The following is a 13566-nucleotide window of genomic DNA, read 5'->3' on the forward strand; positions in this document are numbered from 1 at the left end:
AAAACATATGATAAACTGTATTGGAATAAAAAGATGACCCCAAACCTATTTTTTAATCTAAGAATGTTTACAAAGTAAATACTTGATGACTACACTCATTGCTTTAATTAAAATCTTAGTATATGTGCTGCCAAAGCAAGCACTAATTAAAATCAATTTTATAACAAACATTTGCTTTACAATGTAAAAATCAGGTTTTTAAAAATTCAATTGATTAACATATAGTGTATTATTAGTTTCAGAGGTAGAGTTCAGTGATTCATCAGTCTTATATAATACCCAGTGCTCATTATATCATGTACCCTCATTAATGTCCACCACCCAGTTACCCCATCCCCCCTGCCCTTTTCCCCTCTGGCAACCCTCAGTTTGTTTTCTATCACTACCAGTCTCAAGGTTTGTCCCGCTCTCTGATTTCATCCTGTTTTATTTTTCCCTCCTCTCCTCTTTGTTCCTGTTTTGTTTCTTAAATTCCACATATGAGTGAAATCATATGATAAATAAATCAGTTTTGAGGCTGAAAACAAATGTCATTGTGGGGTAGTGAATATAGAAATATTATCAGAGTGATTTACATAATTATCTTAAAAACTAAATACAGTCTCTAGTGACAATAACACTTACCAATTACTGAGTGAGAACTATACCTAGACACTATGCTAATGATTTTATATAATCCTCCTAAGAAACCTATGAAATTGGCATTATCATTTGTAGTTTATCATTTATTTTTTTAAAATTTTTTTGTAGTTTATTATTATTTTCCATTTTATTTACCCAGAAAATTATGAGTGAAGTAACTTGGTCTCACCCAGATTCCAGTACTGACTACGGGAGCCTTGTGACTTGCTCAGAGTTATGTAGCTATTCATTGGCAAAGCCAGAATTAAAACATAGGCTTATCTGACTCAAAAGGCTGAGATTTTAACTAATACACTTTAACAGGGCATTACTTAATTTTAGCTGTTGAGGTAAAAACAGTTACATACAGGCCTTTAGTTAATCATCTTTATCTTCTGATAAAATGGTAAGATGGATTCAGCTGGGAAGGCTAATTATTTATAGATGCCTTAATTTAGATTTAATTCATCCCATGAAAGCATAATTGAATAATGAAATTACTTGGTTAGTTTAAAATTAAGATTAGAAAAGGTAGCCCATAATTATTTCCATCCTATAAAAATGTTTCTATATAGAAAATTATTAAAAATAATCTTATTGTAGTTGAGAAATAATCACTTATGGCAATTGACAAGAAAAGACAAAAAATTTTAATAAAGATATACAACACAGCCTGTACTAATTTGACATTTATACATAAAGCAATAAATGCCTGTATATATTCTATATAGAAATAAATCCACCTATTTAATAATACAAAGTTTGAGTAATGTTTTTTCATTTTAAGCCAATCTATTTTTTAATGTTAAACAGGTAAGAAGAATAATTAAAATCCTGTGAATGGGATCACTGGCCAAATACAGCAGTCTTGAAGGCTTAAAACAATACCAAACACTAGCCAAAATCTATGATAATTGCTTTCTTTTAATAACTCTGGCTGTGAACATTAAATTTTAAATAACTTACCACTATTTCTGTTGTTATTTCATGTCTGCTGAATTTATAAATTATGACATATGCAGAGACTCCTGATACACAGAATATTCTGCTCTCCGGACACCAGTAAATCATCTGAATGGCATATGGATCTTCCTCTACAATTTCACATGTTGGTTTTCCTTCTCCTATCTTCTGTTTTTCAAACACTTTTGAAGTTTTTAGCTTGTACAGCATCTGCAAAGTTACTGTAAAATATTGAAGCATAGTTATCTTCTAATTTGAACTTAATCCTTAGATATTGTTGAAGCTTTTTCAGTGTATTTGTTAAAGCACTTAAATAAAATCCAAGTAGACAAAATAAATTACATTTTAACTAGTAAGCATTCAATGTCATGTACTCTTATCATTAGTTTAGTTGGAAGGAGATTCCAGAGAAAAAGAAACATTTATTGAACATATACTATATACCAAAGAATATGTAGGTCCTTTGTATATATTGTCTCATGTGAGCTTCAGAAAAGTCCCATGAAGTAAGTATTGTTATTTTCATTTATTGATGAAAACCCTGGGGCTCAGAAAGGTTACAATGGGAATACTGAACCTAATTCTCTCCTAAAAGAGTCCCCTTAATCCTTTTTCACATTACCCGCTTTGATTGCTACATGAAAGACTGAAGCTATCCTTACAGTTTATTTATTCTTCTCAACAAATTTCTAGATAATCTTTAAGATAAGAAGTATTTGTAATTTATTAGCTAGTAATGAAAGTCCAATAATCTGTAATTATTTTGGAAAGAATCTTTTCTAAGTGGCTCTGTATTAGAAAAGGATCCATTATAATTTTTCAAAACTCGGGGGGTGGTGAGTTGTTTTCAGGAATATTTATTTGGGAGAATATCTTTTCCACTTTAGACCCTGATGATAACTCTTCTATAAAAAAGTTCTGATTCTATAAAAGATTATTAAGAAAATTTCTAAAAATCCAGGAGTTGCTGTCAAAAATGCATAGTCTGAAGATGATAATGAGAAACATCAGTCAAACCCAAATTGAAGATTTTGCAAAAATAATTGGCCCAAATCCTCAAAACATCAATTTCATAAACAATTCCAAATTGAGTAAAACTAAAAAGCTGATAAATGTAATAAATAATTCTCAATTTTCTTTTATTATGAAAGATGTTACTGGGACAATAATATGAGTAAGACCTGGAGGTTAGATATTAGCATGGCATCAATATTAATCTCCTGATTTTGATAAGTATAATTTGACTATGTAAAAAAATGTGTGTAGGGAATATACAGTGAAATATTTTAGGGCCATGTAGTGTAAGAAGAGCATCACTGCAACTCACAAATGGTTACAAAAAACTATACATATATATATGAACATATGGAGAAGAGGGAGGGGGGAAGGTGGAAGAACAAATGGAGTATACACTGACATTTGGAGAATTGGGCTAAAAATTATATACCACTTCATGGTATTTTTTTTTTGCAATTATTCTCTAAGTCTAAAATTATGTCAAACCAAAACATTTTGAACATGGGTAAGACATTAATTTTACTAAGTGCTATATAGCCTGCCTTCCAGGTTAGATTGGGTATAACTCCCATGATTATTTTATGTGACAATAGCAATGGTAAAAGGATACTGCAGACATAATTAAGTCCCCCAATTAGTTGGCTCTGAGTTAATCAACAGAGACTATCCGACTATCCTTAATGGGACTGACATAACAATAATTAGAAGAGGGACTAGTGCCCTCCCTGAGGTTAGAGTGACACTCCTTTGCCAGCCTTGAAGAAACAAGTTGCCATGAGTCTAAAGCTATAATAAAATGCATTCTGCCAACTACATGAGATTGAATGAGGATACTAAATCTCAGATGAAACTGTCGCAGGAGCCAATACCTTGACTGCGGTCTTGGGAAGCCCTAGGTAAAGAACCCAGCTAAACTGAACCTAGATTCCTGACACATAGAAACTGTGAGATAATATGTAAGTACCATTTTAAGCTGCTCCATTATGGTAATTTATTATCAGTAAATGAAAATTAATATACTTAATAACAAACTCAGTTATTTAAATTCAGTATAACCTCACTTCTGTACCGGACAGTATTAGTATTCCTTAAAATTGGCAGACTAGGCGATAGTCTTCAATGACATCCAGAAAATTGGAAATCTGTCCTTATAATTGATTTTAGTAAAAAAATATTAAACATGCTGCAAACCTTTGCAATATATGTTATGAATATGATAAATATTTAAAAATTAACTTCTTAAATATTATGCCTGCTTAAGGGTGCCATGTACTCTAGTTGTGAGGATGTTAAAGTGTCTTCTCACATTTTAGAAGCTAAGGAGTGACTTTGAGGTGGTGGGAAAGGAACATATAAATTGTCACTATAAAATTGTGTTCTAGGAACAAAGTCAGATTTACAAGAAAAAATGCATCAAGGAAAATATTTTGTCCTTTGGAATTTCTCCCTGAGACATTGCTCTTTATTGTGTGAGTTCAGAAAGTCACTTAAAAATTCATAGTTTTAAATATTTTATTAATTTTCTCTTGCTGATGGTTTACTCCACTGCTGATATACTCAAGCTTGCAGGCTAAGAGTATCACTAATATTCAATCTTCTTCCCTCTGCTTTTGTGTTTATCATCATCTTCCTTAGAAGCTGCTTACTTCTATAACTTCATGTATCACTTTTATGCTGTTTCTACATTAGTGTCCATTCTTGCCTGTTTTTCCTACCAGCTAGACATTTTTACTTGGATTTTGTGGTATAATTACAAAATTCAAATCTCCAGCACTCACTTATATTCCTCATTTACAAGAGTTACCTTTATATAACTGGTTACTCATCCTCAGAAACAGTCATTACTCACTCTTCTCCTCCTATTTCTATTAAAATCTTAACTATCTTCCAAAACCCACATTAAATATTAATCAAAATACCATTTCTAGATCGACCTGGTTCAAACAAATCTCAAATTTCTGGTAACAGAATTTGAGTTGTATTGCATTTAGAGTTCTTATCATACTGTTTGCCTTTTAGTCATATTTGTGCAGTTCTTTATCTGATTTAGTAAATATAACTTTTATGAAGGGCATATATGGATATACTGAAGCCTGAAATATTTTTGCATTCCTTTCACCACTGAGCAGAATACCATATTCCTTATATAATTCTCAAACATCTTAAAATTTACATTTATCAAATCATTTCTTTTGATTTACATAGGCTTGGTAGACAAGAAGAAAAGTGGACTAATGATATAAAAGAACTTTTCCAGGACCAGAGCTGAAGGTAAAGGAAATTCCTCCAACAGAGTTGATCTGACAAATTTTGGTACTTTTTCAACATACCTTACCTTTTGTAAATATAATAAGTTACTGACAGTGAATTCAGTCCTGTTTATATTATAAAGGAAAAGTATAGAAGAGATAGTACTTTAAATTGATCTAACATAGGAAATGAATTTTTATAGCACAGTCATATATATATGCTAAAAATGTATCTGAAATATTAATTGTCCAAACTAAAAAGTGGTGAATGGCTCTGAGTAAATATTAACCAAATATTTCTGTTATAGAACAAGAGACTTAAACTTACTTGCAGAAGCATCCCAAAATTTTATTGATCCATCTGCATGACTAGATAAAAAATACATTAGTATTAATTATAGTAAATTTAAAAAATCATAATCATTCTAAATGCATAAAAACTTGAGTTCTTGTTAAAATTTGATTTAAAAACTCCATTCCAGTGAGAACTAATATATGTTAAACCATCTTCATGCTCATAACAATGGTTTACTTTTTTAAAAATGCACTAAAATTTAGATTTAAAAAAGAACAGTAATTGCTTAGATTTTACTGTAGAATTTATGTGTAATAGAGAACAATGAAAACTGGCTTGAATGAACAATATATTTTTATACAAAATTTTTTATACAATAAAAAATACCTGAAGTAATTTTGATTACATTAAAACAATTTTGAAGTGAGTATCATAGCAAAATTAAAGTTAAGCTTCAAAAATAAAAAGCAAATCCTTAAACCTATCTGGAGCTGTATCATTATTTGGTAGTAACATAATGGCAATTCTATAAGAATTCATTCAGAAATTTAAAGGGTAGAATAACTCCCAACATTTTATGAGGTCAGCTTCATCCTGACACCAAAACCAAAAAAGAAAATTACAAAACCTTATTCCTCAAGAACAGGTATAAAAATTGTCAACAAAATATTAGCAAATAAAAAACATATAGAAAGGATAATGCATCATAACTAAATTGCAGTTTATCCTAGGAATGCAAGACTAGTTAAACAGTAAAAAAAAAAAAAAAAATTAATCACCGTATTGTTAGGCATCATACTGACAGATTAAAGAAGAAAAACCATGTGATCATCTCAATAAATACAAAAAAAGCATTTGTTTCTATCTTTGGCTATTGTAAATAATACTTTTATGACATTCATGTACAAGTTTTGTATATACTTAAAAGTGGAAGTGCTCAATTATATGATAATTGTTTAGCTTTTTGAGACACTGCCAAACCATTTTCCCTATTAGCTCCACCATTTATATTCCCACTAGCAATGTCTGTGGTTCTAATTAATCTATATCCTTGTCAACATTTGTTATTTTCCTCTTTAAAATTTTTTTAGCCATCCTAGTGGGTATAAAGTGGTATATATAATTGGTGGCATTGATTTTCACTTCCCCAATGACTAATGATGTTAAGCATATTTTCATGTGCTTGTTAGCCATTTTTATTTCTTTCTTTGACAAAGAAAAAAAAGTAAACCTAAATCCTTTGCTCACTTAAAAAAATGTTTGTCTTTTCATTGTTGAACTTTAAGAATTATTTATATATTCTGAATACTAAACCCTATCAGATATGATTTGAAAATTTTCTCCAACTCAGTGTCATCTTTATGTCTGATGATAAAAGCCATTTTATCTATTTTTTTCCTTTTGTTGTTTATGCTTTTGGTGTAATATTTAAGAAATCTTTGCCATAATCAAGATCATGAAAGATCACCGCTTTGTTTTCTTCTTTGAATTAACTTTAGCTGTTAATTCAAGTCTTTCATCATATTTGAGTTAATTTTTATATATGATATGAGGTAGGAGTCTAACTTTTTTTTGAGTTTTTACTTAAATTCTAGTTACTTAAAATATAGTGTAATATTAACTTCAGAAGTAGATTTTAGTGACTCATCATTCACATATAAAACCCAGTGCCCTCCTTAATACCTATCAATTATTGGGCAGCCCAGGTGGCTCAGTGGCGTAGCGCCGTCTTCAGCCCAGGGCCTGATCCTGGAGACCAGGGATCGAGTCCCACATTGGGCTCCCTGCTGGAGCCTGCTTCTCCCTCTGCCTGTGTCTCTGCCTCTCTCTGTGTCTCATAAATAAATAGGTATTCTTTTTAAGATTTTATCACTTATCAAGCCCATCCCCCCATCCCTCTAGCAACTCTCTGTTCTCTATAGCTAAGAGTCTCTTATGGTTTGCCTCCTTTCCATTTTTTCCCCTTCCCCTATGTTTATCCATATTGTTTCTTAAATTCCACATATGAGTGTCTTTCTCTGGCTTATTTCACTTAACATAATAAACACTGTAAATGGCAAGATTTATTCTTTTTTATGGCTAATATTACATTGTGTATACATAATATGCCGCATCTTCTTTATCCATTCATCAGTCAGTGGACATTTGAGCTCTTTTCATAATTTGGCTATTGTTGATAATGCTGCTATAAACATCAGTATGTATGTATCCCTTTGAATCAGTATTTTTGTATCTTTTATGTAAATAGCTAGTAGTGCTATTTACATAAAATTGTTGGCACTAGAATAGTCCTATTTTTAACTTTCTGAGTAACCTCCATACTGTTTTTCACAGTACTGCACTGGTTTGCATTCCCACCAACAGTGTAATTAGGTTCCCCTATTTCTGCATCCTCACTAACATTTGTTGTTTCCTGTGTTAATTTTAGCCATCTAAAAGATGTAAGGTGGTATCTCATTATGGTTTTAGTTTGGAGTTCCCTGATGAGGAGTGATGCTTGAGCATCTTTTCATGTGTCTATTAGCCATCCGTATGTCTTGGGAAAAGTAGATCTATTCATGTCTTCTGCCCAATTTTTAAGTGGGTTATATATTTTTTTGAGTGTTGAGATTGATAAATTCTTGATAGATTTTGGGGAGGGTTTAGCTTTATTCTTTGATGTGTGGATATCCAGTTCTCCTAGCAACTTTTGTTGATAAGATTATACTTTCTCCTATTAAAGGTTTTGGCAGCCTTATGAAAAATCAGTCTGTTTCATTAAATTATATTTCTAATCTTAAGACATTACCACACTGTCTTGATCACTGTAGTCGTGCAGAAAAATTTACAACTGGGAAGTGTGAGTCCTTCAACTTTGTTCTTTTTCAAGATTATTTTGATTATTTGGGGTCACTTACAATTTCATGAATTTTAGAATAACCTTTTTCATATCTGCCAAAAGGCCTTTGGAGTTTTGATAGGGATTGTAGTGAATCCACATATAACTTTTGAGATATTGCCATTTTAACAATATTAAGTCTTACATTCATAAACATGGGATGTCATTCCATTTATTTTTGTGTTTTTAAATTTCTTTCAGCAATGTTTCATAGTTTCTAGAAAGTGTATAAACATTTCATCTCCTTGGCTAAATTTGTTTCTAAGTATCTTATTTTACTTTTTGATGCTATTATAAATGGAATTGCTTTTTAATTTCCTTGGTGAATAATTGTTCATTGTTAGTATGTAAAAAAAACACTAATGCATATATAAGATTATGACATCTGCAAATAGAGCTAATGATCTTCCTTTTCACCGTAGATGCTTTTTATTTTTCTTGCCTCTTTTGGATAGAATTTCCAGTACAATAAGAAATAAAAGTAGCAAAAGCAGGGATCCTTGTGTTGTTCCTGATCTCAGAGGGAAAGCTTTCAGTCTCTCACCATCAAATATAATGTTATCTATGGGTTTTGCAAAAATGCTCTTTACCAGGTAAAGGAAGTTCCATTCCAGATTAAGGAACTTCCTCAATTATCTGAATATTGCTGTTGTGGGGGTTTTAAATCATGAAAGGGGCATCTATCAAATGTTTTTTTCTACGAGAGATGACCGTGTTTTTTCTCCTCTCATTTTATTGATGCCAGTATTACGTTGATTTGTATATGCTGAAACACTCTTGTGTTCCTAGGATAAATCTCACTTGATCATTTGCTACTATTTTGTGAATACACTTGCATCGATATTTACAAGGAATATTGTTGCATAGTTTTCTTTTCTTGTGATGTCTTTGGCTTTGGTGTTAGGGTAATGCTGGCCCCATAGAATGAGTTAAAACGTGTTCTTTTCTATTTTTTGGAAATGTTTGTGAAACATTTGGAGTTACCTCCTTAAATGATTGGTAGAATTCATCATAAAGCCATCTATCTTGGCCTTTTCTTTGATGGAAGGTTTTGATTACCCTTTCGATCTCATTATAAAGTTCTTCATATTATCTATTTCTTCTTGAGTCAGTTTTAGTAGTTTGTTTCTCAGAATTTATCCGTTTCATCTAGGTCATTTACTTTGTTGGCATACAATTGTTCATAATATTCTTTTATAACCCTTTCTTGGTCGATAATATACTTTTAATTCTGATTTTAATACTTTGAGTGTTATATTTTTTTGTCAGTATAGTTAGTCAATTCTGTCCATATTTTCAAACAGCCAGGTTTTAGTTCTTTTGAGTTCCTTTATTGCTGTTCTGACCTCTGTTTTGTTTATCTATGCTTAAATTTTTGTTCTTTCTTACATCTGCTAGCTTTAGGTTTTTGTTTTTTTTTTCCTAGTTCTTTGTATGTAAAGATAGGTTACTGATTAGAGAACTTTTCCTTCCTTTAATGTAGGCAGTATAGCTATTAAGTTTCCTTCTGGGTACTGGTTTTGCTACATGTCATTACTTTTTCTTTTTACTCATCTCAAAGTAGTTTCTAATTTCCTTTGGGATTTCTTCTTTGGTCTATTGTTTAAGAGAATGTTGCTTAATTTCCATGTATTTGTGATTGTTCCCATTTTCTTTCAGTTATTAACTACAAGTTTCATTATATTTTGGTTGGGGAAGAAACCATATCATTTCAGTCTTCCTACATTTATTAAGACTTGTTTTGTGGCCTAACATCTGCTCTGTTCTGGAGAATGGGCCTTCATGGACCTTTTAAAAAAATATGTGTTCTATTGTTCTGTTGTTGGGTTGAGTGCGCTATATATTGTCTCTTAGATCGATGTTAGCTTATAGTGCTTTTCAAGTCCTCTGTTTCATTAGTGATATTCTGTCCAGTTTTCTCCATTAATTGCTGAAACTATTATTGTAAAACTATTTCCTACTTTAATTCTGTCCATTTTTGCTTCATATTTTGGAGTTCTATTATCGTATGTGTATAATATACCCATAAAATATGCATTTGATCCTTTTATCAATATATAATCTCTTGTCTTTTGTAACAATTTTATTTTTTAAAAGATTTTATTCATTTATTCATGAGAGACACAGAGAAAGAAGCAGAGACACAGGCAGAGGGAGAAGCAGGCCTCCCACATGGAGCCTAATGTGGGGACTGATCCCCAGACTCAGGATCATGCCCAGGCCGAAGGCAGATGTCCAATTGCTGAGCCACTCGGGCGTCCCTCTTGTAACAATTTTAGACTTATGATTGATTTTGTCTAAAAATCAGTATAGCCACACACACACAAAAAATGAATACAGAAATTAAATTAGTGTAGCCACTCTCTCTCTGCCTTTCTTTAGTTTTGTTTGCATGGAACAGCTTTTTTCCATCCTTTCACTTTCAACATATTTTTTGTCTTTGTAATTGAAATGTGTCTCTTATAGAAAGCATACAGTTAGATCATGTGTTTTTACCTATTCTGCCAATCTCTGCCTCATAATTGGAGAGTGTAATTATCTAATTAAAGTATTAAAAAGGAAGGATTTCTGCCGCCTTGTTATATATTTTCTATATGTCATATTTTTTTTTTTTTGTTATTCAGTGCCTCCAAGGCTGCCTTCTTTTATGCTTAATTGACTTTTTAAAAATACCATTTTGCTTCCTTTCTTTTTTAAATTTATTTTTCTGTAAATATTTTAGTTTCTTTAGTGGTTACTTTGGGCATAAAATTAGGCTCTTAAATTTAAAACAATCTAGTTTGAATTAATGGTAGCTAGCTTCAATACCAAACCTCTATTGCTGTATGCTATATATAGCTGTTGCTATATAACTGCACTGTTTTGTCATTGTCACAAATTCTTCATGTGTTTTGCTCACTATCACCATGGATTTATAATTATGCTTGTATGTACTTGGAAAAAAAGTTGAGTTAAAAACAAAAGTAAGATAATATGGGCTTTTATATTTGCCTATGTACTTACCTTTACTGGTGTTCCTTATTTTCTTCAGAGGGCTTCAAATTACCATCTAATGTGTTTTCATTTCAGCCTGAAGAACTCCCATTAACATTTCTCTTAAGGCAGATCTACTAGCAATAATTTTCCCATCTTTTGTTTATCTAAGAATGTTTAAATTCTTCAGTTTTGAAAAATAGTTTTGCTGGATATTGAACTCTTGGTTAAAAGTTATTTCTTTCAGAATTTTAAATACATCAGCCCACCATCTCTATCTTCATGGTTTCTAATGAGAAATTGGCCTAATCTTATTGAGGATCCCTTGTACTTGATAAATTGTTTCTCTCACTGCCTTCAACATCCTCTCTCTGGATTTTCTGTCTTTGTCTTTCAACAATTTGATCATAATGTATTTCAGTGTGGATCTCTCTGAATTTATCCTATTCATATTTTACTGAAATTCTTAGATATATGTTAACTTTTCATCAAATGGGGAAGTTTACAAGTCATTATTTCTTCAAATATTCTTTATGTTCCTTAACCTCTCTCTTTATGGTGCTTCCATTATGTGTATTTTGTTAAGGTTAATGGTGTCCCACAGGTCTCTTAGATACTTTTATTAGTTTTCATCCTATTATTTTTTAATCTTCAGATGGAATCATTTTCAATGACCTATCTTCAAATTCACTTATTCTTTTTTCTGCCTGCTCAAATCTGAAGATGAATCCCTCTCATGAGGTTTTCATCTCTGTTATTGTAATTTTCAGCACCAGAATTTATATTTATTTTCTTTTAAAACAAATTTTCTTGCTTTATTAATATTCTGTGTTTGGTGAAACTAATTCTTCTAATTACCTTCAATTTTTGTTTATGATTTCTTTTAGCTCTTTAAGCATATTTAAGATAGTTGATTTAAAATCTTCACATAGTAAATAAAATGTCTTGGCTTCCTCAGGGACAGTTTCAATTAAATTCTTTTCTCCCCTCTGAATGGGCCATGATTTTTTTCTTTATATGTTTCGTATTTTGCTGTTGTTGAAAAATGGACTTTTGAGTATTAATTAGGAAACTGAAAATTAGATTCTTCCCCTTCCGAAGTTTTTCTGTTGATGCTTATTGTAAGTTTTTGTTGTTAGTTTAGAAAAACCCCTATGTAAACAGTTTTTTAAAGATTGTATTCTTCATTGTATGTGGCCTCTGAAATCTCTGCTCTATTAACTTATTGGTTAGCTAGTGATTTGACAGCAATTTCATTAAATGACTGTAGCCCAACAACAGCAACAATAATAAACCATCTCTTTGTCTTAACAAATTAGTTCTATTAGAAAACTGCTGCAATGAAAGCCAGGTTATTTCCGACTCTGCATTAGCTTTCACTTCCTGTTTGCATGGTGCCTAAAGTTCATCTAGAAGGGAACTCTTAGAACTTCTCAGGTATTTTCTTAGCATGTATTCAGCTGTAGGCATTCATGTGGACATCCTGATTTTGCAGTATATGTGGGAGCTTTACAAAGCCTTTCTTCCCTCATGTATTTTCTTATAAGGCCTATTCTTTCCAGAGTACAAACTATTATTTGCCCCTGTCCCAGGTGCACTGGAACTGGTACATCTGCCTTTACTCAGATAAATGCCTTCCAGGAAGCCCTGGAAGCTCTAGCCCTGGGAAAACTCTGAGACAGGGAAAACAAAGATAAGGCCTTGAGCTAATCCTACAGGTAGGCATCAAACAGGTAAACAAAAGGGGCAAAGACAACTACAATTCTTTAAGAATAAAGTCTGTATTTATTACTCTTTCTGACACCAGAGGAATGTAAGCTGCTATATTTACGGCCACCACTGAGGTGGGAGTGGTAGACTATAAATGGGTAAGGTAAAATGCCATATGCTCTCTTACCAAAATTCAGCAGCTTTAAAAAAAAAAGATATACAGTTGACATTTAACATTATATTAGTTTCAGGTGTATAGTATAATTAGGTTTCCGCACATTTTGTAAAATAAGTACCAAGAGTATAGTTAACATCTATCACCATACATAGTTACAAATATTTTTGTGTGTATGTGAGAGCTTTGAAATCTACCTTTTTAGCAACTTTCAAATATACAGCACAGTATTATAAACTATACTCACCATGCTATGCATTACATCCCATGATTTATTTATTTTATAGCAACTTCTTTCTTCATTAAACATTCCCCTGGTTGTTATAAATTTTCTATTAGATTCTAGAGTTCTAAAAAAAATTATTCTGTTTTTGCCAGCTTAATACTTATTTTAGTAGAGAAACCACTCCTACTCTGACATTTTCAATAATGTAACTTCCTGACATTTCAAAATATTTTTTTACTTAACTATAACACACTTATAACATGAATCATAAAATTATAACACAATGAAGTATCACAAATAATACATCTGAATAATCACTCAGATTAAAAAATAGAACATCAACCAAAACACTTTCATTCTCTTTTCCAATCACTATTCCTGTATCTTCCCCAATAGTAGCCATTTTGTTGTCTTTTAACCTCTATATAAGTTTTACTAGTTTTTGAAATATCTGTAAGT

General features: G+C 31.5%; 1 protein-coding gene across 3 annotated transcripts in view; it reads right to left on the reverse strand.

The window, feature by feature from the left end:
- STXBP5L (syntaxin binding protein 5L) overlaps positions 1–13566 on the reverse strand; it is a 380025-nt gene that overhangs the window by 107251 nt on the left and 259208 nt on the right. For all 3 annotated transcript variants that reach the window (XM_041771139.1, XM_041771064.1, XM_041770992.1), the window contains exons 15-16: positions 5179–5219; positions 1588–1805 (exon numbers count right to left, since the gene is read on the reverse strand). In XM_041771139.1, the coding sequence (XP_041627073.1) occupies positions 1588–1805; positions 5179–5219 (259 nt within the window). The remainder of the gene's footprint in view (positions 1–1587; positions 1806–5178; positions 5220–13566) is intronic.

This window comes from Vulpes lagopus, chromosome 1 (genome assembly GCF_018345385.1).
Source record: "Vulpes lagopus strain Blue_001 chromosome 1, ASM1834538v1, whole genome shotgun sequence".
Taxonomy (NCBI): domain Eukaryota; kingdom Metazoa; phylum Chordata; class Mammalia; order Carnivora; family Canidae; genus Vulpes; species Vulpes lagopus.